Source organism: Protopterus annectens, chromosome 6.part0 (assembly GCF_019279795.1).
Source record: "Protopterus annectens isolate FY-2018-M chromosome 6.part0, PAN1.0, whole genome shotgun sequence".
Taxonomy (NCBI): domain Eukaryota; kingdom Metazoa; phylum Chordata; order Ceratodontiformes; family Protopteridae; genus Protopterus; species Protopterus annectens.
In genome coordinates, this window is record NC_056737.1 from 483,777,481 (window position 1) to 483,804,989 (window position 27,509).

The following is a 27,509-nucleotide window of genomic DNA, read 5'->3' on the forward strand; positions in this document are numbered from 1 at the left end:
TTAAAAATGAACAGATGTCTTCCTGCCACTATCTCTTTGACACCCAAACAGATAGTCAAAACAAGGTTAACTCTGCTGTGGATGGATGCTTCCCCTCTGAACCACTATTCTTGCATCATGGCATTATATTTTACATTGATAATAACATGTCCCACTTGCCTCTCCTGGCTGATGGGGATGATTACATGGAGACTGGGGCACACTACTTGATGCAATTTCCCTGGTAGAGACAAGGGGAAACCACCACTCATGCTTTCGGGGAAGATGCAGGACTGTTTGGAGGCAATGCCCCTAGCAGAAGTGAGGGGACATACCCTGTGATCAGTCTGTTGCAAATTCCCTCCACCACACTTCACTGGTTGTGGGGGGATTAAGGCTCTACAGAAAAAAATCTCAAACCACCCTTATAGATGTCTGAATGATAGCCCCTCCTGGTTGACCGACACCCCAGTGATGGAGATCAAATGAGCCAAATGATCAGGAGGGGACTCATGACCAACTGCCAGCTTGGGCAAAGTGTGCAAAAAAAGTCTGTGATATGACTGTTCAACAAAAAAATTTTGAACAGTTCTACTGAGGCAGCCTAAGTCTTGGTAAGTGAAGTCTTCTTCTTTCGGCTGCTCCCCAAGGGAAGTGATGGCCTGGTATTACAATTCTGAGGACAGAAATTGTGAATCATGTAAGTCAGAACTTTTAAAAGCTATTTTTTGCATGGGATGGCTGTGCAGTCTGCACCTCATACGGGGTTAATATCCTCAACCCCCCTCCCCCAGCTTCCAAATAATAACCTCAGACAAAGAGGGGAAAAAAGGCTGATTTTTTTTGAAATTTCAGGACTCGCAGTTTTTATCTTTTTAATTATAAGTATCTAAAGTAACATTAATGAAGAGAAAGGTGAAACAGACCACATGAATACAGAAATACCAGCGTCCATAACTATTGCAGGATCCCTACCTAGTGAATGAAAATGTACCCAGATTACACTGCAACCAACAAACCTTCTTTCACCTTTCAAGAGTAACTGGAACTGTGCTTGACAAAGTACACGGATTCCAACTTCTTAAAGGGAGACTTTGAGGATGAAAATGCAGTCTAAAGACCTAATTAGTCTTTGAGGAAGACCTGCTACCCCAATTTCTTTAGAGCTTTATTATTATTATTATTGTTTTCAGACTGTGGTCTTTTTAAATTCTTAGCAAAGATCACAATCATAAATACAGTGATCTAACTTATACCCAAGCAACAGACATATGTTTATCAATAAAAGTTTTCAGTCATGTAAAAAGACATTTCTATAAGAAAAATTAAAAATAAATAAAAGGTGAAAACTGCCTAGTGTAAGCAGATTATTTATAATGACTGGGAGGGGTCTCTAGAAGAAAATGCTTGAAAATTTATTGCTGCAATATCATCTCGTGTCACAGATATTCTACCACCAAACTTGCTTAAAACTCGTCTTCAAGATAATTAGTGTGGTATTCCAAAGTTACTAAAGATGGAAAAAGACCTTCATTAAAAAAAAATCTCATGCTACTACCTTTGCTTCTATATTAGGCACGTCAAAATTATGTTTCTCATGGTTATACAGTTTTGTTCGGTCTTCTGTTATCTCTGACCTAATGGCACAACTTGGGTCTTGATGAATTGAATCACTGCTTGGCTTTGACTCTGATCTCCTTGTCATCAACAGATGAGCATTTTAAAGAGTCCTGATAATCAAGGGGTCCAGTCTGAGTAGAAGCTTCAGTACAGTCTCTGTTAGTGTTATTCTTTACATAAATGTTTTTTATTTCAACCAAAGTCTGTGCTACAAGGCTCAAGCTACTGCCCAGATCATACAGACCTTGCTGCAAGATTCCCAGGTTCTGGTTAATGCTATCAAATCCAGCTTGAATAGCTTCAGTCTGTTGCTGCTGCAACTGAAGCAGTTCATCTTCTGTGTAGTCTGCCTGATTCGGGAAAGGATGGGCTTTATAGCTGCCTTTTCTCTTATGTCCCCTCGATGGAAGGGATGCAATTACGCTGGCAGTCGGTGTACTGATGGAAAGTTGTGGCTCATGGCTGGGCAATCCAACTGTTTCTTCATCCACACTCACCTCCTGCTTTACAATTTCTAGATCCAGCTCCTCTTTAAGGTCCATATCATCCTGATGAAATGACTGATGGGAAGAACCTGCAATATCCATCAAGCCTGGAATGAAAGAGAATTGCTTTCACTGATGTTTTCTGCTAGAGTTGTTATTACAAAACAATACTTTAGAACCACTGAATCATGAACCGTCTCAAACAGAAGCATTAAATTAGTTTTAATGTATTCATTCACTTTAGTAACTGAGGGACTCCCAACTGTGCATAACCCATTTTAAGTGGAGACCTTAGGCGAAAAGCTACAACATGATCAGAAACACTTTAAGAAAAAAAAAGTTTATAACTCACATAGAACGTGCAACAGGCTTAACACATAAGAAATACTTCTAAGATAAATTTTATTTGTTTTATTTATTTCAGTTTCATAACTGGGTAAGTGGGCTGGTCCACAGACACTTTTCAGCCATGACCTGGGCACCATAGTACAAGACACAAACAGAAAATTATGTATAGACTAAAGAATGCATAGAATTGTACATACTACAATAAGAAAGTATGTTATTTATAATTACAAATGCAAGTGATATTATTACTTACAGTAAAGCACAATTAAAGGAAAACTCCACCCACTCCTACAGTTTAACTCAATCTTTAGGTTTCTTTTCTCCATATAATATGATTTCAGCATTGTGTAGGTACCAGAAACCCATTTGTAGCTTTTAAAACTTTTATTATCTTTCCATGAAGTCACAAGAAAGGAAAGCCCACCTATTTTTTAAGCTGAACTTCTCACACAGCAAAACTGGGCTACAGTGCTTCAAACCACACCAATATTCAAAAAAATCTAAGCACCTAGAAAAAGCCCACGAAGACCTCTGGATGCAATAAGAATATATTTAATAGTCACTTCACTTGGTAAAAAATAAAACTCTTAAAAATATCCTTTCGGGTCACAGTACATACACATTAATGCTTTAACAGAGTAATGAAAGTACAGTTGTGTACACTTACCATAAATGTAGATGTTCGAGTGTATTCACTGTTGCAGTCATCACATTTGGGTTATCTGCCTGCAGGTAGCCCTCAGCTGGCCTGAATACCAGAGTCTTGGATTCCTGCATTGGATGCTGTCTCTTCTTCCATGATGTCAGGTTCTCAGGGGGTATAAAACATGCAGCCGACGCCATTACATCAGTTTTTCTTGCCCAATATGTCAGGTGCCCCCACAAAGGGAAGCAATTATATGTTATGGTACACCTCCATCAAAAAGCAAATACACCAGAAAACTTAATTACACTAAACAAGAAGGAAAGGTAGAGCCAAGAGAAGTCAGTGGGTTGGAGGGAGGGGAACCAGGACTGCAACAGTGAATACACTCGAACGTCTACATTTATGGTAAGTGTACACAACTGTACTATGTTCTTCGTGTTTCACTGTTGCAGTCATCACATTTGGGTTGATTTCCAAAGCTAAGGAAGGGAGGAGGAAGTTGGAGAACATTAGGGCCAGCTATTAAGCCCTGCATAACTGCAGTGGCAAAACCAGCTCTGGATGTAGAAAAAACAGGCATGTGGTAATGCTTGGTGAAGGTATGTACAGAGCTCCAGGTAGCAGCTTCTAGATGTCCTTGGTAGGGAATCCTCTGAAAAAGGCTGCAGAGGTAGATGCAACCCTGGTGGAATGTGATCTTATCCCCTGTGGGGTAGGTTTTCCATGGTGCTTGTAGCAGAAATGAATGCAATGGGCTATCCATTTACAAATAGTTTGCTTTGAAATGGCCTTCCCCTCTACCCCTGCAGCAAAGCCAACTAGCAGCTGTTCAGACTTTCTGAGAGGCTTAGTCCTGTCCAAATAAAATCCAAGTAGTCTGTGCATGTCTAGAGAGTGCTGTATTCATTCCCCTTTGTTTTGTGGATTAGGGAAAAAAGTAGGCAAATGAATGGACTGATTTAAGGCTACACTAGACACCACCTTGGGCATAAAGGAAGGATTGGTCCTGAGGGAAACCCTGTCTGCATGGAAGACAATGAAGGGTTCCACTGCCATGAGGGCCTGTAATTCAGACACTTCTTGCTGAAGTGATGGCTAAAAGGAAAGCTGTTTTCCAAGAAAGGAATTTCAACTCTGCAGTTGCAGCTGGCTCAAATGGAGGGAGAGTGAGCTTTTCCAATACAAAGTTAAGGTCCCAGGCTGGAGTAGGGGCTCTCCTGGGGGGTCTTAAATGTGTGGCCCCTCTAAGGAATTGCTTTAGCAGGGGGTGAGAGAAGAGGGGTGGCTCAGTATTATAATGTGCTGAAATGGCAGAGGCATGAATTTTAATTGATGAGAAGGATAGGCCCTTGTGGAGCATTTCTGTTAAGTACTGTGCCCATCCCCTGAGTCTGGCTCCAGGAACAGTATCTTTTCCACTTTTCAGCATAGGATTTTCTAATACTAGGCCTCCTTGCCTCCAGAATGACATCTAGCACCTGCTTACTGAGGAATGCTATTGGAGAGCTCAAGGAATTAGCCAGGCTGCAAGGTTCAGGGTTTGAAGCTGAGGGTGCAGAATCTGGCCCGCCTGCTGGGACAGCAGGGAAGGGATCTGAGGCAGGTGCCATAGTTCCAGCAGTGTCATGCTGCGCAAGAAGGGGTACCAGTGCTGGCGTGGCCAGTCTGGTGCGATCAGTATTGTCCTTGGCTTGTCCTGTTTGATCTTTTGCAGAACCTTTGAGAGGAGAGGCAGAGGGGAAAAGGCATAAACCAAGAGGCTTTCCCAGGTAAAGGGCAGGGCATCCAGTTTCCAAGCTTGGCTGTGGGAAGTCCTTGGGCAGAATTTGCCCAATTGGTAGTTCTGAGGGGAGGCAAACAGGTCTATCTCTGGAGTCCTCCATTTGTTCCTCAAGAGGTTGAATATTTTTGGTTCCAGTTTCCATTCATGTGGGTCCATGAGATTTCTGCTTAGGTCGTCTGCCAGTGAATTTAGCTTGCCTGGCAGGAACTGAGCTTGTAGGTGCACTTGGTAGCTCAAGGCTGTGTTCCACAGAGCCATGGCTAGTCTGCAGAGAGGGTATGCGTGGGTTCCCCCCTGCTTGTTTATGTACCACATAACTGTGGTGTTGTCTGTCTTCACCAATAATTGTCCTGGAAGAATATGGTCTTTGAAGGCTGTCAGGGAATTCTGTACAGCTAACATTTCTTTTTGGTTGATATGCAGGTGCATCTGTCTCTGGTTCCATTTGCCCTGAATGCACTGCCCTGCCATGTGAGCCCCCGCCCCATACATAGTCTGATGCTTCTATTGTTAGGGTTTGGGAGGCAGGGGGTAGAGTGAAAGGGAGCCCCTTGTTGTGGCAGCAGGCCTCTGCCCACCAACGGAACTCTGTCTTTATACATGCAAAATCTGAAGGTAATGCTACTCAATGCTAGAAGTTTAAACCTCAAAATGCACTCTCTTGAGGCACTCCTAAAAATGGAGAACATCGATATCTGTGCAGTAACTGAGACCTGGTTCAAGGCTCCAGAGAGCACCCCTGCAATACCAGGCTACAACTCTTACCACGCTTTTTGGCCACCAAAGCAGGACCGAAACACTAAAGTTGGAGGAGTGTCAATATTCACCAAGGATATTCACACCACCTGGCTAGTTGCCCAACACAATGCGTCTGAAATTCTCCAGGTGCAACTAACACTAGGTAAGACTGCAATCCAAATTGTAGCTTGCTATAGATCCCCCACCATACCCCAAGATTCTCACTACACCTTTCTAAACATACTGGAAAATATTAAGATAGAACCAAACACCCTAATACTGGGTGATTTTAACTACCCTGCCATTAACTGGGAAAGCTACTCATGTACCAACACCTTTGCCCAACGGTTCTTGGAATTCATAAATTCCAACGCCCTGGATCAACTAATCCATAGTCCCACCAGGGGTTCCAATATCCTAGACCTGGTCATTACCAACACGGGAAATCGATGCTCCAAACCTATGGTCACCCCCTCGTTAGTCACGTCTGACCATAAGCTAATCACCCTTAACATCCACATCCCACCCCCACCTCCCAGTAAGGAAACCTCCATAAAAAACTTCTCCAAAGCCAACTTCATGCTACTCAAGTCAGAAGTGACAAACTTCATGACACCCATGCAGACGGGAGCTGAAAGTTCAACTGCTGAATCCTACATTAAGGCACTGTATGAGCACATCCACTCAAGCATAAATTGTGCCATCCCAAATAGAACCAAGATGCTCTCATAAAAAAAAAAAGAAGCCAATCTGGTGGTCCCCTGTCATAAACAAACTTTACAACAAAAGGAAGAAACTGTTGCAGAAAAGAGGAAAATCCCACGATGCAAAAAACTTCCTTACCAGCCTCAGTAAGAAACTGAGATCCCTCATAAAATCCTCCAAAGCTAGTTACGAAAATAAAATTGCCAAAGATTCCAAAGACAACAACAAGGCATTCTATAACTTTGTCAAGAATCTAAATGGCAAAGCTCAGATCTGCTCTGAGCTAAAACAGAATGGCATTAAATATAATGATCCCAAGGATATTGCCAATATCCTGGCAGATCGATTCAGTGCCAACTTCACTCCCCCCTCACCCCTAAATGGTCCATCTCAATACCAGAAGATTGCCAAATTCCGGTAAGAACGGCCACACAGGTAAAAAACACACTCTCCAAAGCTAAGAATACAGCATCCATGGGACCAGATGACATCCCGGGCTGTGTACTACATGGACTACAATATGAACTGGCACCTCACCTAAGTGTCATGTTTAATCATAGCCTCACCTCAGGTTTCGTGCCCACTGAGTGGCGCACAGCTACAGTTATCCCACTCCACAAGGGGGGAACCACCTTGGATCCCAGAAACTACCATCCCATCAGTCTGACAAGCCTCATCTGCAAGGCCATGGAGCGTATTATCATGGAACTTATAAACAAAGACATTGGCAACCTTCAAACACTGGACCCCACCCAGTTTGGGTTCGTGAAGGGCCGATTTTGTCTCCTGAACTTGATTGACTTCTTCGAATCAGTCTCCAGAGCCATGGACAAGGGTAAGGTGGTCCACACAGCCTATCTAGACCTTGCCAAGGCCTTTGACACCATCCCCCACTCTGGAATCATAGATAAACTTACTAAGCTGGGCATTAATCCCTACGTCACCCAATGTGTTGCTAACTGGCTTACTGATAGAACCCACACTGTAAAAGTAGCTGACTCCAAATCCAGCTCCAGACAAGTGACAAATGGAGTACCTCAGGGTTCAGTCCTGGGACCGCTCTTGTTTGGCATCTACTTCTCTGAAGTACAGGCCAACACTAAGGGACTCTGGATAACAAAGTTTGCAGATGACTGCAAACTGGGAGCCATTATTGAATCCCCAAATGATGTGGATACTCTACAAAAGGGCCTTACAGAAACAGATGCTTGGTGCCAGAGCCATGGGCTCAAGCTCAATGCCAAGAAATGTATAGTTATCCCCTTTGGGAAAAAACATGTATCCGTGAATTACCATATAGGTAACAGTACACTAAACACCGAAAGTTTGATAAGAGACTTAGGGACACAGGTGGACAGTGGTCTCACCTTCGATAACCACATCGCCACAACAGTCAGGAAATCCTTCTATGTGGCACACCTCATCACTAAGGGCTTTTCATCCAGAAAAAAGGAGGTCATTGTCCCACTGCACTCATCCCTCATTAGACCCATTATAGAATACAATGCCCCGTTTGGTATGTACCTTTCAAGACATCTGCAACAACTGGAAAGGCCATAGAAATACCTCACTAAAAGAATCACAGGCCTAAAGCAGATGCCCCATGCTGACCGCCTTAAAAAACTCCAGCTATACTCTTGTCGCATATCGTCTACTCAGAGGCGATCTTTGCTTAACATACAAGGCCATGTCAAACCCAGAGCTGTTGGACATGCTACACTTAAAGAAATCCCAATCCCTCAGAGCCACACGCTCCAGGGATCTAAACCTTGTCATCACAATAAACAAAACATGCTGGAGGAATAGGTTCCTGACCCAGAGACTCCCCAGACTCTGGAATAGATTGCCCATACATGTCAAGCAGAGTGCCTTTTTGGTCCTCTTCAAAAGGAACCTTGACGATTGGATGGGAGAAAGGAAATTCACCCCGGGGATCACGTCAGTTGCCCTGCTAGACAGGGGTCCAGGGAAGTAAATAGTGTGGGAAGAAATAGCCAGGGAATTGTTATGGCTAGGCTTGTATAGGCCCTAGGGCTGATAGCGTAGTACCAACCTATGAACTATAGGAATCATTGATTCCAGGTCCTGAGAATGTTGACACCATAGGCTTTTTAGATACCACTGTAGTTTCCTCATATGCAGTCTTGCATATGGAATTAGTAGAATGCAAGAGGCCATGAACCCCAGGGCTTGTAGAATTTTCCTTGCAGATAGCTAGGTCTTTGTGGCCAGTAGTTTGAAGTAGGTTGCCAAATACACTTGTTTCTCTGGAGTGAGGAAAGCCATCTGGGAAGTTGTGTTGAAGCTTGCTCCCAGGAATACAATCTTTTGGCAGGGTACTAGGTGAGATTTCTTTTCGTTTATGGTGTACCCCAGTGAGGTTAGAAGTTTCTTTTCGAATGCCAGATGTTTTAATAGCAAGTCCTGGCTTTCTGCCTGAATCAGACAATCGTCCAAGTATGGGTATATTTGAATATTTCTCTGCCGGCAAAATGCAATGTCTGGAGGTAGACACTTTGTGAATACCCTGGGTGCAGTAGATAAGCCAAAGGGAAGTGCAAAGAACTGATAGTGCTTGGAGCCTGTCCTGAAGCGTAGGTATTTCCTGCAAGATTCCCTTATTGGGATGTGCAGGTAAGCTTCCTTTAAGTCTAAGGGTGCTAGCCAGGCATCCTTGGCTAGCATAGGGAGAAGCTGTTGAAGAGTTAGCATTTTGAATTTTGGAACTACCAGAAAGGTGTTGAGAATAGAGAGGTCCAGGATAGGACGCCAGGAGTTGTCTTTTCTGGGTACCAGAAAAAGTCTTGAATAAAAACCTTGTCCCCTTTGTTCTGCTGGGACAGGTTGAATAGCCCTGATACTGGGAAGAGAGAGAACCTGCTGTTGGGCCTCCACCCACTGATTTGGGGGTAGGTCTGGCCAACCGTTTGGGATTGGTAGGGTGTGGAAGTGGAATATATATCCTTGGGAAACTATATTCAAAACCCATTTGTCCTGGGTAATGAGTTCCCAATTTTTTGCATGCAGGGTGAGTTTTCCTCCTAAGGGAGCAGGCAGTTGAGTAGGGCTTGGAAGGGCTAAGGGTAAGTCATTGTGCCATTTTTACGTAGGGGGGTGGCTTACTACTCCCTGCTTTTGAAATCGGACCCGCCCCCACTGCTTAGGCCTGTGCGCAGCCTGAGACTGTAACCTGGGTGGTCTGTTGTTCCTGGGTTTGGACTGAGAAGGCCTGGAAGAGACTGGAAAGGACCAATTCTTTGAAGGCCAATGCCTACTAAATCTGGCAGGCTGTACTTGTAGGAAATCTTTAACAGTTTGCATAGATTTAGCTTTTTCCTCCATCCTTTTGAGGACTTCTGCTTTGTTGCCAAGCAGGCAGTCTTGGTTTAAGGGAGCATCCAGTAATTTAGCTTTAACATGATCTGGCAAGTTTTGCTCATTAAGCCAAGCATACCTTCTAAGTACAGACCCAGTGACAGCAGCCCTGCATGATGCTTCTAAAGTCAAAACCACATTGCAAAGTATGTTTACCAACTTGTTCTGCACAATGCTTTAAATCCTGTAATTCTTTGTGTTCAGCACAGTCAGGAATCAACATCATTTTCTGTTTAAGTAGTCCCATAATATGCTGCTGGTACTTTAACATATGAAGCTGGCAATAAAAAGCCCTAATGATCAAAGTAGCAGAAGTGTATACCTTCTTAATCCATCTGTCCAAGGCTCTAGAATCTCTATCAGAAGGGGTAGGATTCTGGCAGCAGTAGCCTTAATGCCTTTTGGTCCTTGGGAAATGGTCTCTGGATCCGCAGCAGGATTCTTGAACAGGAACTTGTGAGAGTCAGGTACTCTGTAATACCTGTCAGGTTTTCTGGGAGCTGGAGGTAAAGTGTCTGGGGAAAGGCTAGATTCAAAGAAAGCATCATCATTTACAATGTCCAAAACAGGAGAGATAGCTAAAGGCCTGTGTAGATGAAGGAGTAAGAATTTCCTATGCCTCATTTTGGAGTCAAAGTAATCTTGGCTTTGCCAGCGGAAATGCTCCCTAAGAGTGTGCAAGGTTTCACCAAAAGAAAAATCTTCTGGAGGGGAAGCAGAAAGAATGGAATCCTCTGCATCAGAATCCTCATAGGTAGATAAGGGCAAATCTTGGTAATCAGAAGGAACAGAAATATCAGATTCCTGATCAGAAGTATCAGAAGGAAAATCAGTTCTAGGTCTCTTAGAGGGGGAAGGCTGGCTTCTCCTAATTAAGGTAATAAGGTCTTCGGCCATTCTAAGCATTTGTTTTTTAGGCATATGGACCTGAGCATGTGGTATGGATGTCGGTTTTCTAGGCGTGGATCGAGTTTTAGGCCTGGATGAAGAAGATGGCGTTGGTTTAAAATGCAAGTCTGTAGGACTGAATACACCCTCAGAAGCCGGTGCCTGCACAGTGGCTCTGTACCCATCCAAGGTAGAGACATCTGTAGGTTCCACAGTCGAAGAAGCATCTTGCGGCATACCGGACTCCAAATGGGTCTCAGTAGAGGCTTGCGAATCTGAGGTAGCAGGTATCAGGGGCTGCAAAAGTGCCTCATTGAGTACCGGCGAACTGGCGACTAGCTTAACAGAAGCATCGTCGGCAGTTTTGGACCTATGCGGTCAGTCTCTGTCTTTATCTTTACATTTTTTCGGAAGATCGGTAGTCGGATGGTTTAACGAAGCTATTTCTGGGTAGTTATACTGAGTACCAAAATAATTTGCTGCAAAGATAGTCCGACGACGAATAGTTCGGAGGTTGAACAAGGCACAAAACCGACAGCGAGGGACGTCGTGGTCTGGGCCTAAGCAAGGAATGCAGTACGAATGAAAATCTTTATGAGGTATTTGCTTTCCACAGGTAAGACAATTGTTAACTTTTACTGACATCGGTTGGAGCAAGAAAAAAATCCACAATGGGGTACTTATCTTTTTTTGAAGACTTCGGTTCTGAAACTCGAAAACGAAAATTTCAGGAGTCGACCGGCACTTGCGAACTGCTTCTGCTTCGGGCACCCCATGGCAAGAAAGACTGATCTAATGGTGTTGGCTACATGTTTTATATCCCTGGCATCATGGAAGAAGAGACAGCGTCTGAAGCAGGAATCCAAGACTCTTGTATTCAGGCAGGCAGGCAGATAACCCAAATGCGATGACTACAACAGTGAAACACGAAGAACATCGGCATTTTCATCTCCCAACAGACTTCTTCAGATGGAAAATGCATACTGAATAAAAATATCTTGTATATAAACTAGTTGCTTAATTAGAAAACCAATTTCATTGGCAGGGCATTAAGTATCCACCATTTTGTGTAAAACAATCATGGAAGAAGCTGAATGTTGCTTAAAATCACTATATTCTTATACAAAGTTTCAATAAAATCTAGTTCAAATACATTTAAAATGAGAACATCTAGCTGGATGCAGGTTTATCTAAAATGATCTACTAGCTCCATCTAGTGACTAAATACTAATTTTTTTACATAGACAACACACTAGAAGCACAGAAAAAAAACACACAAAAAAGTATGCATCTTCCATCTGAAGAGGTCGGTTGGGAGATGAAAACGCTGTTCATTACTCCGTTAAAGCTTTAATGTGCATGTACTGTGACCCGAAGGGATATTTTTAAGAGTTTTACTTTTTACCAAGTGGATTGACTATTAAATATATTCTTATTGCACCCAGGTCTTCGTGGGCTTTTTCCCGGTGCTTAGAGTTTTTTGAATATTGGTGTGGTAAGAAGCACTGTAGCTCAGTTTTGCTTGCCGTTTCATTCTTTTTCCTGGTTATGGAGGAAGCCACAACCTCGGGTGATGCAGGAGGAGCCAGGGGTGGAGATTCTGACTGGATTGACAGGCTGATCGGCCAATTGTCACAGCTAATCCAGCTGCTCACTCTCAGTACCCAGGTGACATCAGAACCATCAGGGAATGTGCCTGGTAATCAGGAACAGTTTCAAAATGGACAATTTGGCGCGAGGAGAGTACACACATCAATGGGAGGGCAATTACTTGATAAAAACATCAGGAATGTGTCCAAAAATGGGTGTGATGGCTTTCCAGCCATTTTTGAAGAGAATGAAGCAGATATGGACAGTAATGGAGCTCAAAGTAACAACTCAAGACATACGGACAGTACCAATAGTAATATAAAGTACAAGATTGATTTTAAAACTGTGTTAACTAAAAAAAATACAGGTTCGGTGATAGAGAACCTGTTAATTATAATGTAAAACAGGATGAAAATGTTACAGATATACATAATTTGAACATTCTTGATGATTTATTGTTTAAATATAAGAATTTGGAGATGGAAAATGCATACTTAACTGAATGCTTGAAGCTTAAAATTGTGCCTAAGGGCTTAAGAATTTACATGTACCCAAAATTAAGGAGGGGACAGATTCCCATAAAGAGTTAGTACAAATATTTGATAACTGTGGCTTTGAAATGTTCAAAGCCATTATTAGAGAAAATGAAAGTGAGATAGAAGTATTATATAGGGAGCTAGATGATGTTAACCATAAAATTATGAATGATCTTTTGTTCACAGTGGAGGAGAAAAATAAGTACTTTGACATTTTAAAGAACACAGAGGAAAAATTAAAGCTGCATATGTGAGGAAAAGTAAAAAAAAAAAAAAAAAAAAAAAAACGGACAGGGATTTGAAGGAATATGATAATAAAACACAGTATCCCAAGCCAAAAAAGCTTAACAGGACAAATAATAGAAGGTTTGGGATGGGAAAATCAAATGAGTATGTCAATAGCCATAATGAAGAAAATAATGAGGATATGTATGATCTACAGAACCCTTTAGAGTCCCCCCCTTTAAGGGGGTCAGAAAGGGTAAGAAATCACCCCTCAATTCATTACAATTACACCCCAGGGGGGAACAGAAGATACCCACAATGGAACAAACAGAAATTTTAATAGCTACTAGTAACATAGAGCTATATGGTAGTGTGTGTATTTTTAAAGGATTTAAAATATACAACTACAGCAACAGGAAAGTAGATGAGACATATTTCAGACTGTTATCAAAAGGCTTTAAATTTATACCTAAGAGTAAAGCTAATATTAGCAAAGTGCTAACTGATTTAAAATCATTTCTTAGAAAGAAAAACCTGGAACTCTTCTTTGGTCAGGAATTAAATATGAATATGGATGTGGAATTAAAAAGAAGAAGCAATTTTAACCCTTCACTACACCCACAGTTAAAAAATGCTGAGGCCCTTCTGAAAAAGAAATAAGAGCTGAAATATATAATCACAAAGTGGGCTTTAATCTTTCGAAGGAAGAGAACATCTTATTACAAGAATTAAGTCAGGATAATAGAGTGAGAGTGATGAGACCGGATTGGTGTGTGTGTGTGTGTGGGGGGGGGGCTATTTTGATGGATAGCCTAATATACGAGGCTAAGATGATGGAATTATTAGAAGATACTTCAAAATACAGAAGAGTTTCCATAAATGAAATAAATATAGCGAATAAAAAAGTACAATTATTTCTGAATGATCTGCTATTATATGGTAATATTATATCAACCAACCAGTAAAGACAAAAAGTAAACCAGGAAAAAGTCAAAGAAAAACCTTTCTGATCCCAACGACAAGGACTAGTGATAAAACAGTGTACCAAATTGATTGATAGTCCTTGTCGTTGGGATCAGAAAGGTTTTTTTTTTTACTTTTTCCTGTATTATATTATATACTATGGATGTAAATCTGTACAATTTCTTACATGTAGACAAACCCATTGCACCCAGTATATTTAGTATCCCAAAAGTGCACAAGAATGTACAAAATCCACCACTGAGGCTAATTGTTGCCTCTGTTGGGTCAATTACAGCCCCACTGGCCAAATTTTAGACAAAAAATTAAACAAAATGGCAATGAGTGGCCAATGTGTGGTGAAGGACTCTTGGGACCTATTAAGAAACATAATGGGGAGTATGTATAAGGAAGAATTGATTTTTATTACAATGGACATGGTTGATTTATTTACTTCAATTCCTCACATAAAAGGTATGAAAATGTTTGAAGAAGCCTTAGTGAAGTACGGTAAATTTAGCAGCAAAGAGTTTTATTTGATGTTAATGGAAATTGTGTTAAAAAACAATTTCATTCATTATGAGGGTGAATTCTTCCAACAACAGCAAGGTGTGGCAATGGGAGCCAGATGTGCCCCTAGTTATGCAAATATTATTTTATCTTTTTGGGAAGATAAATTCATCCTTAGCTCCAGGTATACAAGTTGCTAGAAATTGTATAAAAGATACCTGGACGATATGTGTTTTTTATGGGTATATACTGAGGAAAAATTTTTAGAATTTGTTAAGTATCTATCAGACTTGACACAATTTTTAAAGTTTACATACAAAACTGATCTAAGCAAACTTGAATATTTAGATATCTCTATCACTAAACAGTCAGGAAGATTTAACTCAAAAGTATATAGAAAGGAAACATTTACTAATTCCTATTTAGCATTCAACAGTGCACATCCATTCTTTCAAAAGAAAGGAATAATAAAAGGTCAATATGTGAGAGGGAGCAGGATGACATCAATTGATACAGAATTTGAGGTAGAATGCAGTGAACTATTCAAGATGTTTTGTGAAAGAGGGTACCCAGCTGACCTGATTAAAAAAGTAGAACATGAAGTTAGAGAAGGAAGAAAGGGCAAGTTCAAAACTATTTTAGGTGAAGGCCCATTGGAGAATGATGTTATTGAACAAGAAAGGTTAAACAAAGATAATGGCCATTTGGCTGGTAATTTTGTGACTGACTACAATGCTAATTCAAATGCAATAAAAGCACTATTAGATAAGGAATGGACTAGGTTTAGTGTTACATCTGATTTGGGCTTCATTTTCAACAAACCTTTTAAATGTACCTAGCACAAAGGTAGAAGTATAAAGAATATTTTAGAAAAAAACAAGCATGAAGAAAACATGGTTAGAAGGGATAAAGTTGGCACTTTTAAGTGTGGATGCTGTTCCCAATGTGTATGGATCAACAAGACAGACACAGTCTTCCTGAGAAGCAGGGATAGACTGTTAACAAGTAAGTGTTTTGCAATGCGTTAATGCGTATGTACTGTGACCCGAAGGGATATTTTTAAGAGTTTTATGTTTTACTAAGTGGAGTGACTATTAAATATATTCTTATTGCATCCAGAGGTCTTTGTGGGTTTTTTCCAGGTGCTTAGAGTTTTTTGAACTTCTCACATACTTTGCAGAGGAATCCATCTCTACATGCATGACACATCACAGATACAGCTGAATCTGTAGTTTACCCTCTTAGGTACTGCTGACTTCTGCGGTGGTGCAGTGGTAGCGTTGTTGCCCCACAGCAAGAGGTTCTCCCGTTCTATTCTCGGCTGGAGTGCGGGGAGTGCCTTCTGTGTGGCGTCTGCATGCCCTCCCCACGGTTGGGTGGGCATTCGAAAGACATGCGTAAATGGGCGTGCCTTCGTTGAAGGTTGAATGTCGAGCTGGCAACTCAGCGTTCGTGAAAATCTACTGCCAATCATTAGCGGACCGGAGTTCCACTGTGGCGACCCCTAACTGGGAAAAGCCGAAAGACAACAACAACCCTCTTAGGTACTGCTGTCAGTCTTAGATGGGTAATTAATCCTGCTAATGTCAGGAACATAGCAGCTGATATAAAAAAAGACAGAAAGATGTGGAACTGTTTCCACTGTTTTTTTATTGCAGGAGGAGAACTTACATTCCCCTTTCACAGTAAAACAAAGCATTTAGATCAGTCAGCGGTTTAAAGCCAGTTGTTAACTCTTCTGACAAATTTACATAAGCAGCAACACAGTATTGAAATGTTAAGCTTTAAATGTTGGTTATTTATACTAGTTTATATGTTAAGATAATTTATTTATTTATTTATATTTGTTGATCGGGAGTGTCCGACTGGACGTAGGTCCATTTTCAACGGAGGCCTGGGGAGAAAAGCTCCACAGTTAAAATAAACAGACAGTAGTTACATTGGATTACATAGCGATTAACAGTTTACATAGCAATTACTTACAACATATTTACAGATTAAGAACATAGTACATCAGTAGACAACTAGAATCTTTATCTGTGAAGTACATAACGGACATTAACAAATGTTACAAGAAGTTCCTGCTGTATAATAAGTACTGGCTTATGAGTATCTGAGCTTGCTATAATCAAGGTAGTTAGTGGAGTGGAAAGAAAGGTAACTTTAATATATTATCAAAGACTTCTGTGACATTTAGAGAAAAGTCAGAAAATATTTTTTCTTATAAAGTACCAATACATTTACAATTTTCAAGCCCCCCCCCCCCCCCCAAAAGGGCAGAACTGCAGAAAGAGAGACAGGTGACAACCCGATCAACTAGGTGCACTGATACTATTCATAAAAAGGTCTTTTATGCTTTTTTGTGACATCCTTCCAGAGGGGGATGCACATCTAGTACATGCAGATCCACGATAAGAGATTCCCACTGACTCTGAGTCAGTCTTTACATGGTTAGAGTGCACGAGCATTTTGTAGTCCACAAAGGAAATGTGACCATTGATGGCAACCATAATATACAGCTGAATTACTTTAACATGCATTTACTATATGCTTTTGCATTAAAACATTAAGAAAAGGAAATCAGAAGTACTTAACTATGTTTAAATGCAGACATACACACACACAGTCAGACATGCATTTAAACACAGTACTGCATCCTACATATAGTATTCTACATACTACACATTTTTACACACACACACATATATGTGTGTGTGTGTGTGTGTGTGTGTGTGTGTGCGCGCGTTTATGTGTAAACATGCATTTACAGTTACAAAAAATTTCCACTTTGATTTGTTTTTGTTGAAAGGACATGAAGTACACACACAGACATAATCAGGTTTTCCGTTAGACACACACACACACACACACAGACTCACTCATGTGTTTTTGTACACATGTACTTTATACACATACTATATGTGCAATATGGGTGCATTTGTTTGTGTCTTTCGGCTTTTCCCGGTTAGGGGTCGCCACAGCGGAACTCCGGTCCGCTAATGATTGGCAGTAGATTTTTAAGTGCCGAGTTGCCAGCCCTGATGCACAACCTTCAACGAAGGTACGCCCATTCATGCATGTCTCCACACAGAAGACGCTCTAGCTGAGAATCGAACAGGACAACGTCTTACTGTGAGGCAACAACACTACCGCAGCACTACCACCGCAGTTTGTGCATATAATTTGTTATTTATAACAACATAGCGGAGTTAAGCATTATTATTGCATACATTCTGGTAAATGTTGCTTAATGTTATACTTGGCCACTCTCACACATTGTCTACGTGGTGAACATGCAATCTTGGTCAATGTTTTTATGCCAGTAATTTTTTTCTTTGTATTGCTAAGGGCATTTAGTACTTATTATCTTTTCCAATGTAGCCCAAGTCGTGGCTGAAAAAGGTCCTGGGACCAGTTCACTTTCCTGGTTAACAAAGTATAAATAAATAGAAAATAGAAAAAAAGGAGGGAGAACATGACAGAATAATTAAGGAACTAGTAAAGCACATTTTAATTCTGCATCATTCATGAGAGAGAAAAAAAATTCTCAAGTGGTCTCACCTTCGATAACCACATCGCCACAACAGTCAGGAAATCCTTCTATGTGGCACACCTCATCACTAAGGGCTTTTCATCCAGAAAAAAAGGAAGTCATTGTCCCACTGTACTCATCCCTCTTTAGACCCATTATAGAATACAATGCTCTGTTTGGTATGTACCTCTCAAGACATCTGCAACAACTGGAAAGGCCGCAGAAATACCTCACTAAAAGAATCAGAGGCCTAAAGCAGCCCTATGCTGAACGTCTAAAACAACTCCAGCTATACTCTGTCTCATATCGTCTACTCAATGGCGATCTCTGCTTAACATACGAGGCCATGTCAAACCCAGAGCTGTTGGACATGCTACACTTAAAGAAATTCCAATCCCTTAAGAGCCACACGCTCCAGGGATCTAAACCTTGTCATCGCAATGAACAAAACATGCTGGAGGGATAGGTTCCTGACCCACAGACTCCCCAGACTCTGAAATAGACTGCCCATACCCATTTAGAACCCACCATTGCATTAATATAAAGCAGCTGGGATGACTTGAACTACAAAACAGGATTAAATTCCATCAACTATCTATAGCCCACAACACTCTTTCTAAACCTTCCAAAACTCCTATTTTAGCCACACTCATCATCCCCTATAAAAATCTGAAATCCTTAAGGTCTTCTCACAAACTTCTAGTACATACCTCTAAACCAAACAACAAGGCTGGCGACTCCCTCTTCTCTAATACTGTTGGAAAAGCCTGGAATCTCCTCCCCAGTGAACTTTCCTCACTTCCCTCACTATCACTCTTCAAAAACAAACTAAAAGTGTTCCTCAGAACACACTGGTTATGCCCCTGTACTAAGCCTGACTAGTCATGTGTCCCTTCATATTTTGCTCTACCTACCCTTTCTACTCATAAACTGTTATTCCTTCCTTATTGACCACAATACTATCTCCCTCTAGAACATCATATATTGTACCAGTATGCTATATTATGCCTGCATTCTGCACTGCTGAATTTACTGTGTTAACCTGTAATATGCACTGTAAATAGGATTCTTGTTTAATGTTGCTTATTTGTTATGTTGTTGTTTTCATTGTTCTGTCTTGGAGCTTATCTCCCCGGGCCTCTATGAAAATGGACATGTATCCAGTTAAGACTAGCCCGATCAACAAATGTAAAATAAATAAATAAAAATAAACATACATTTCAAGCAGAGCACCTCTTTGGCCCTCTTCAAAAGGAACCTTGACGACTGGATGGGAGACAGGAAATTCACCCCGGGATCATGTCAGTTGCCCTGCTAGACAGGGGTCCAGGGAATTAAATATTGTGGGAAGAAACAGCCAGGGAATTGTTATGGCTAGGCTTGTATAAGCCCTAGGGCCGAAAGCCTAGTACCAACCTATGAACCTATGAAGGCATCAGGAAGTAGCAGACAGACTTAGTTTGGAGTCCTACTACTTGTCACTTGTAAATGTACAGGAGGGATCATTTAGTGCAGTGAGGGTTTTCACACCTCACATTAGAGTGTGGGGGAAGGCCTGTCAATCCTTTTAGAACTACAAAAAAAAAATCCCATTAAAGAAACCTGCTATTTACCAACTTTCTTTTGCTGGAAGTAGCTAACAGCTATGTAAAGCATAGAACAAGCTCTGACAGACACATAAATGAGGTTCAATCAGGGAAACATACACATAGCTCTGTTTCAGAAGGTGTCTTTAGATGACAGTGCTTCACAGTCCTGCCATTCTATGTCAGTGGCAGGAGAAACCACGACTTCCTTATGTCTAGCATAAGTAATGTAAAAAGGACTTGAAATGTATTCTGGGAAGAAGGCATGAAAGCAAGATCACATTACCAGGGCAGGCCCCATCACTAGCCATTTTGAGGGAAACACATTAAAACTGCAAAAGAAGCACATGGAGTGATTCTGAGGCATTATAAAAGTTCAGAAAACAAAGATACAATGAAAATATATGTTGTTTGAGTTCTAAGGTAGAATTTTCCTTTAAGGTAGGCTTTCAACCACTGGTCACTTGTTAAAAGTATGTTTTGGAAGAAAAATTTGATTACAGTGTAATCTGTAAGGACTAGCCACTCTCCTAGATGCAAGAACATTTGATAATTTCAGAAAGTTCTTGTTTTAGTTTATTTCTAAATAACTGAAATGTCTCTTACTGCCTCACTTAGGCATGCAGCCGATTCCAAAAAGCTGGGCCAATCCTGGAGAAAGCACTATGTTCAAATTTGACAGATAAGTAGAAATGTTTTTCTTTCATTTACAGGTAGCCAGTTACACCTTTGTAGAAGATGACAGTGATGCGTTTCAGTTTTTGCAAGAACAAATCTGCAGAGATTGTTATAGCACTTTGTAATTTTCATGTGTTTGAGATGGAATGTACGATTACAATAGGGAGTCTATATTCAGTTTTAAGGAACAACACATATTTAGCTAAGGCACTGTGAGCTGTAGGGGTGAGGAGATGTGAGATCCTATGTCATAGTTTTAGTTAGTGGAATGTTTTGCTAATATCAGTATGCTTGGCCAATAAAACAGTAGGGTTCAAGGTGATCCCTAGGTATTTCTGTTCTGTCACTAGTGGCAGTAGGTTGCTATCTGTATCAGTAACAATTTGAGTTGGATATTTTGTAAACTTTTGCAGTGTACCAAATATCATGATGTTAGATTTCAAGGGATTGATTAGGAGCATATTTTTTATTCATCCGGTGGCATAAATCTGTAGAACTAAACTAGTTTCTGTTGAAGAGTCAAAAATGTTATTCTTACACGATTCAAGTTCTAAGACATCATCTGTGTAAAGGACCCAACTGAAGTAGGGCAGGTCAGCAGCTATACTACTGATGAATAGAGAAAATAACAGTAATCCAATGATGGATATTTGTTGGTCTCCTATGTTAATAGTCCCTTTATTCAAAAGGCAGGTTCTAAGGTGTACTTGGAATGCTCTGTTGTATAGGTAACTTTGAAACTGTTTGATGGTATTTGGGCCAAAACTGAATTTGCTAAGTTTGCAGAGGTGCAGGTTATGATTTACTGCATCAAAGTGTGATATCAATAAATATGATCCCCTTTTAGTTTTTAATCATTCATATTGTTATAAATGGTGTGTGTGGCTGTAAATAATGTCATGGTACTGAAAGAATTTTTGAAACTGTGTTGTCTACCACAAAGAAGTCCATATTTGTTTATGTGATCCCAGAGTTCTTTGTGTAGGTTTTTTCAAAGATTTTTTATTATACAGCAAGTGTTTACTATAGGTCTGAAATATTTGTATTCCATAGGATTTGCTTTATTGGGGGAGGGTAATGATGTGTGAGTACTTAAAGGCTGTGGGAAAGATAGAAGAATAACAAAAGGTTAAATATATGAATATGAGATACTGCTATGAAGGGAGCTGACACTTTCATGAAGGTGAGATGTAGTTTTGAGTGCTTATGTCTTTCTCATTTATGTTGAAAAAAGCTGTTTCGTCATTTTAACAGTGAATTGTGTACAGTAAAATACTGGGCTGCAAGCCACTAAGTTGTATAGTTGGGAGGACTGAATTTGGGATTCTTATGTTGTATTGTCAGTTGTTGGGGGGGTTCTGAACATGAATGTAGACTTTTGGTTAGGTCATTAATAGTGCCTATTAGGAAGTTTCTAGAGTCGTTAACAAAGTTAAGGCTTTAGGCTGTATTACTGGCTGACTGTATAGAGTCAGTAATGTTGCCATTAAAAGATTTTAGCGTGTTTTTTGGCTGGAGGCTAGCACTGTTTGTCTTTACGACATGAGGCCTTTACTGTTCCTGTAGCAGTTCTGGCCCTTTTCTTAATGTGGTTGTATCTGTCATGTAGTTGGTTGTTTCCCAGGCTTTAAGTAGTTGTTTTCATTGTGATGAAAGCCAGGGACATTTTTGTACCCTTAACCTCCTTTTTACAGTACGAAAGATGGAATCTTGAATTTTGCTCAAAGTTTCTAAGAAGTGAAAAAAAAAATGGAAATTGTGGGAACAACATATGCAGAATAATGTTTTGGAGAAGGAGTGAGGTTTAACGGAAGGCAGGAATTGAACAAATTGAACAATTTATGTAATGATGGATTGATGACAACTGTACAAAAGAATATATGAGGTATATAAGTTTGTCACTGGAAGCACGTTAGTATATCTTGTTTTCTTTTATATAAATGTATGTTTGCCTGTATCTTATGTGATAATTCAATAAAGGTGTTAAAAAAGTTTCCAAGTGAGCAAAGAATGTGTTTGGATCTGTGCTGTTGTAAACAGTGGACTAATCAATTATTCATATACTCATATTTAGTAGCTGCTGTTTAGTTTTTTGAGAATGGTCTGTAGGAGATGGTACTTGGTGGTTTCTTTCAGAGCTGTAGCTGTTATGGTGCTTGGTGCAGCAACCCAATCAGCCCTGCCCCCATCTCAAGTTGAAAAACAAAATAAAAAAAAATTTCCTCCTCTGAGTCAAAGACCAAAAAAAAAGTTTTTCCAATGAGAAGTTGAGCAGAAAAAAAGGTTCTTCTTTTCAGAATAATTGTAGCAAGTCACTTGCTACATTTATTCTGACTGAACATTACGCACACACTATGCTGAAGCCATAGAGCTTCAGCACTGACTACAAATGTGATACCAGCATTCAGAAACTGAATGTTGGTACTGCACCACCACCAATCAGCACCTCCCACTAGCAACCTATAATAGCTTGCACCAAGGCACCTTCCCCCTTCACCTGTACCAAGCTACAGTTTAGGTTTCTTTATTTTTTTAAAGAAAAAAACCTACCCTAGAATTAAAAACATCTAATTTTACACTCTTTACTTTCTGAGCTATTTTAACACCTCAAAATCACTCTGACTGCTTCTTACATAAATTTAATGTATTTTCTGCAAAATATCTGCCAACGGGGCTTGACATATCAATGTGACCTTGTTTTTCTTCAAGTCTTTCTCTTTCCCAAAATTAATCTGCTTTATATGAGTCATGCTAGACATAAGGCAGTAGTGGAGTATTTCCATGCCATTAACATATAAATGCGTATAATGTCAGTTACCGTCATCTTATATACCTTCTGTAACAAGACTGTTTCTTTTATTTCTTGGATGGCCCTCATTTGTGTATGTATCAGGGCTTGTTTTATAGTATACTATGAAGTTATACAGCTACAACCAAAAAAGTAGCTAAACTGCAGGCCTTTGTTCAAAGTATCTTTTTGTAGTTCAAGGTGAACTCACTGTCCCCTCCCCCCACTCTTTTCTCTCAGGTGTCAAAACTGTCTGAGAGATCCTTGCAGTTTCATGTATAAATGACAGTTGTTACTGGAAAGAAAATGATTTTAAAATAATTCAATTCCCCAGTGCCAGCAGTGCAAGGATTTTTATTTTCATTCATTCATTTATTTAAACAGACAGTTAAAGTACCTAAGAGTTCCCTTTCCTAATGTTTTAATGAAATGGCACAAGCACATGTAAGCTAAAGTAAATTCAGCTGTACATAATGGTTGCCATCATTTGTTACATTTCCTTTGTTGACTATAAAATGCTGATGCCCTCCACATGTATAAAGACTGACTCAAAGTCAGTGGAAGATATTTCTTTCCAAGGATCTGTGCACCAGATATACAGCTTCCTCTGAGAATATGTCAGAAGAAAACACATAAGAGCTTCGTATAAACAGTATAATTGTAGCTACTTGATAGGAATGCCACCTGTCTCACTACAGATAAGTCCTGATTTGGATCGTTTTGTCCTATTTTGGTGAGAGGGCATGAAAATGGTAAATGTGTTGATACTTTACAAGAATTACAAGAAACAATATTTTCTAACATTTCTGTAAATGTCACAGGCATCTTTTGTACTACATTTAAGTCATCTTAAAATGTAAAGCAGTAAAACAACAAACATTTAAAGCTCAGCATTTCAATATTGTGATGCCGCTTATATAAATTTGTCAAAAGAAGTGAAAACTGCCTTTAAACTATGGATTGATCTAATTGCTCTGTTCTGCTTTGAAAGGCATGACTACATTGGCAGCAGCTGTGAAAATGTGTGTTTTCTTCCTCTCTGCAATAAAGACAATGAAAAAGTTTCAAACCTCTCATCTTTTTATTGCAACTGCCGAGTTCATGACATCAGCAGGACTAATTACCCATATAAGATTGTCAACAGCACCTGCCAGGGTGAACTACCAATTACTCTGTGTCTGTGGTATGTAATGCAGGCACAGATAAATTCCTCTACAAATTATGTGGGACGTTAAGCTTAAAAAAGTGGGTGGTCTTTCCCTGCTTTTGATTACAAGACAAGGAAATTAATGTTTTATAACGTACACACAGGTTTCTGTTATCTTCACAATACCAGAACCATACTGTAAGGAGAAAAGCAACCTAAGAGCCGAGTTAAACTTTGTAGGAAGTGGAGTTTTCCTTTAAATGAATTCGGCAGTGATCATCACTTACAGTGCTAGGTAGTACACTGACTTCTTTGTATTTGACTTTTAAGTTGGTTATAATGAGGTAGAGAATAAGAGTTATTCCCTGTCAGTTGGCTGGGTCTTGTAGGTTCTTTGACTAACCGTTCCAAACTGTGAAACAGAAGCATTTTATTGAGGGTGGTTAGGAACAGCACTGGCATTAATATTAAAGTTGCCTATAAGTATGTTGCGTAGTACCTCATTAGCAAATACTTTCTGTATTAGTAGTTGTAATATGGTTATGTGGATGGGAAAGGATGTAAGCTATGTAAATGTAGGCTGGTATGACCACCAAATTCAAGGCTGATATCTAATTATGCTTTTGGTTTGCTGAAGCTGATGCAAGGTTTACCTTTTTGACAGTAGCTGTCAGATTACTACTAATAAGTACTGCCACTTTGTTTCAGACTGTCCACTGTCTAAGTATAAGGTATAGTTGGAGTTAATGTACTGGGAAGGTCAATGGTTGCCCTTTTGCTAGGTTTCTGTTATTCCCAGAATATGTGGTTTTACGTTTCAAAGCCAAGGTTCAGGGGTTAAATATGTGTTGTTTGTACTGCTAACTTTGAGGATTTTTTTTATTTTTGTAAGGGTTACTGGTGTTACCCTTGGGATTTTGTTGTTTGGGAGATTGCTGGTTTGTTGCAGTCTTAGAATTTTGTACAATGAATGTTGGGTCTGGATTTGTTTGAATATCCCGCCTGATTAAACAGCTTGACATAAGGAGTTTAGTGCAGGACTTTCTTTTTAAAGATCTGATTATTAGACATTTTTGCACGAGATAGATTTGATATACGTATTGCCTTCAATTAATGAAAGTTATGTAAGGGGTGAAGCTAAGGACTCATTTAAGACATAATTAAAATACACAAGAAACTTTTCAGGAAAATCATTTAGAACACATACACAGTTACATACACAATTAGCAAAGAGTGGACTGTACACATAGAATATACTATATGTTTGCAAATAAGGGCAGCTTATGTTAGTGACTGTAGTACATAGGGAGATATGTTTGTAACATTTCTCACTATGTACAGTAGTCTGTACTATGAGGCTGAGCTCAATAATGCAAGTCATTTGTTAAACACAGTGATGTAAGCGGTGTCATCATGCATACAACTTACACAGCAGGGTAACAAACATGCGATAAGATAAGCAAACAAGATTAAATGGATATATAATGGTTGTTTCTGGCATATTATAATTAAAAAGATGTTCATACAACTGTTATCTAATGTGTCATCTCACATGGCTTATAAAAGAGAACTAAATGAAAAACCCCAGGCACAGATGCAGTACTTACTTCTGGATAAAGGAATTAACATCTTTACATGAAGACTTAGCCTTGGGCAAAAACTACACATATGACCATCCTAAAAAGACACCAACCTGATTAACAACAGGAAAAATGATACTCCTCCTTAAGCGTGAACCTACAAGCCCTCCTAAAAACTATATACCAATAACTTGTCTTCTGATGATGTACAAACTGTATACTAGAAGTGATGCCATCAGAGTTTATAGTTATTTAGAAGAAAACTCAATCATGGCAATAGAACCAAAGGGTAACAAAAGAAAGTCATGTGGAACAAAGTATCATTTGTTGCTAAATAAAATCATAATAGCGAATTGTAAAAGGGAAGAATTCAAGTATGGTATGGATAGATTACAAAAAAGCATCTGACAGCATCCCACATTCATGGATAAAGGAGTGCTTACAGATGCATAAAGTGCATCGTACATTGATTAATTACATTAGAACGACTATGAAATAGTGGCAAACCACTTTGCAATTAAGTCATGACAAATGGCAAGTTGTTATTCCAAGAGTAAAAATTCAAAGGGAGATAATCCAGGGTGATTCTTTGTCACTACTGATGTTTTGTCTTGCCCTTAACCCATTAAGCTGTCTACTTAACAGATCAGGTTTTGGTTATAATTTGACTCCCAGAAAACATCCAAGTGTAAACACTTCTCATCTTCTTTTTGTGGATGACTTAAAACTGTATAGTTCATCAGAAGGGAAAATGAAAGCACAAATGCAAGTGGTTAAAACTTTCTCAGATGATACAAGAATATATTTAGTTTTGATAAATGTGCAAAAGCAACAATTAAAGCTGTAAAGCTACAGCACCAAGAAAACATCAGTCTGGGACAGGAATGTGATATAAATGAACCTGAGCAGGAAGAAGCATATAAATATCTGGGAATTTATGAAGGATCGGCAATAAAACATGAACAAATCTGAATAAAACTCAGTAAGGAATACTTCAGAAGACTAAAACTAATATTGAAAACAGCCCTGGCATGTATACCAAATTGCTTTTCCTGTTTTAACTTAAAGTTTTGGTGTGACTGACTGGCCTCAAAAGGAATTGGATCAGCTGGACAGAAAAAAAAAAGAAAAATGTTTATCAAATTATATATAAAAACAGTGTATACCAAGATTATATACAGCTCATTCTGAAGAAGGTATGAGCCTCCTCAAAACTGATTACATGCATACAGTTGCAATCTTTGGAGTGCATACATTTCTGCTAACCTCATCAGATCCAAAAACATTGAAAGATTTAAAACATAAGGAGAAGTCTAAGATAACTTCCCTGCTTAGTTTAACAGAAGCATTTTCCATATCACACAGGAATGGAAATCAAACCAGAAACAGACAAAAATCAGGCCATAACTGAATGTGCCAAAAACAAAAGAAAGAATACAAGGAGAAAGACCAAATGAGAAGGCAAGAAATGTGGAAAAGGCATAAATAATGTGGCAAGTACAGAAAACTCCTGGAACAACCTCATGTTGGAATGGTTAAGGAGAGGTGAATTTAAACCAAAAGATGAAAGGTTAATATTGGCAACCCAGGATATTGGACTATATACACATTGGTTTACAAGGTCCATTAAACATGTGAGAGAAACAGACACATGCAGGTTCTGTAAAAAAGAAATGGAAACAAGTCTCACATCTTGTTGCTGGGTGTGATACACTAAAGGTAGAGGGCCTGTATACCGAAAGGCATAATAATGTAGCAAGACTGTTGCACTAGGGATTATGCAAACATTAAAATATTGGAGCAGCTGAGA

At 39.6% G+C, this 27,509-nt stretch overlaps 1 protein-coding gene across 1 annotated transcript in view; it reads right to left on the reverse strand.

The window, feature by feature from the left end:
* Nucleotides 1-1,354: 1,354 nt before the first annotated feature.
* LOC122804389 (myb-related transcription factor, partner of profilin-like) overlaps nt 1,355-27,509 on the reverse strand; it is a 53,289-nt gene continuing 27,134 nt past the window's right edge. Inside the window, exon 2 of the mRNA XM_044074211.1 lies at nt 1,355-2,191. Coding sequence (XP_043930146.1) covers nt 1,650-2,191 — 542 coding nt within the window. The 3' untranslated portion in view covers nt 1,355-1,649. The remainder of the gene's footprint in view (nt 2,192-27,509) is intronic.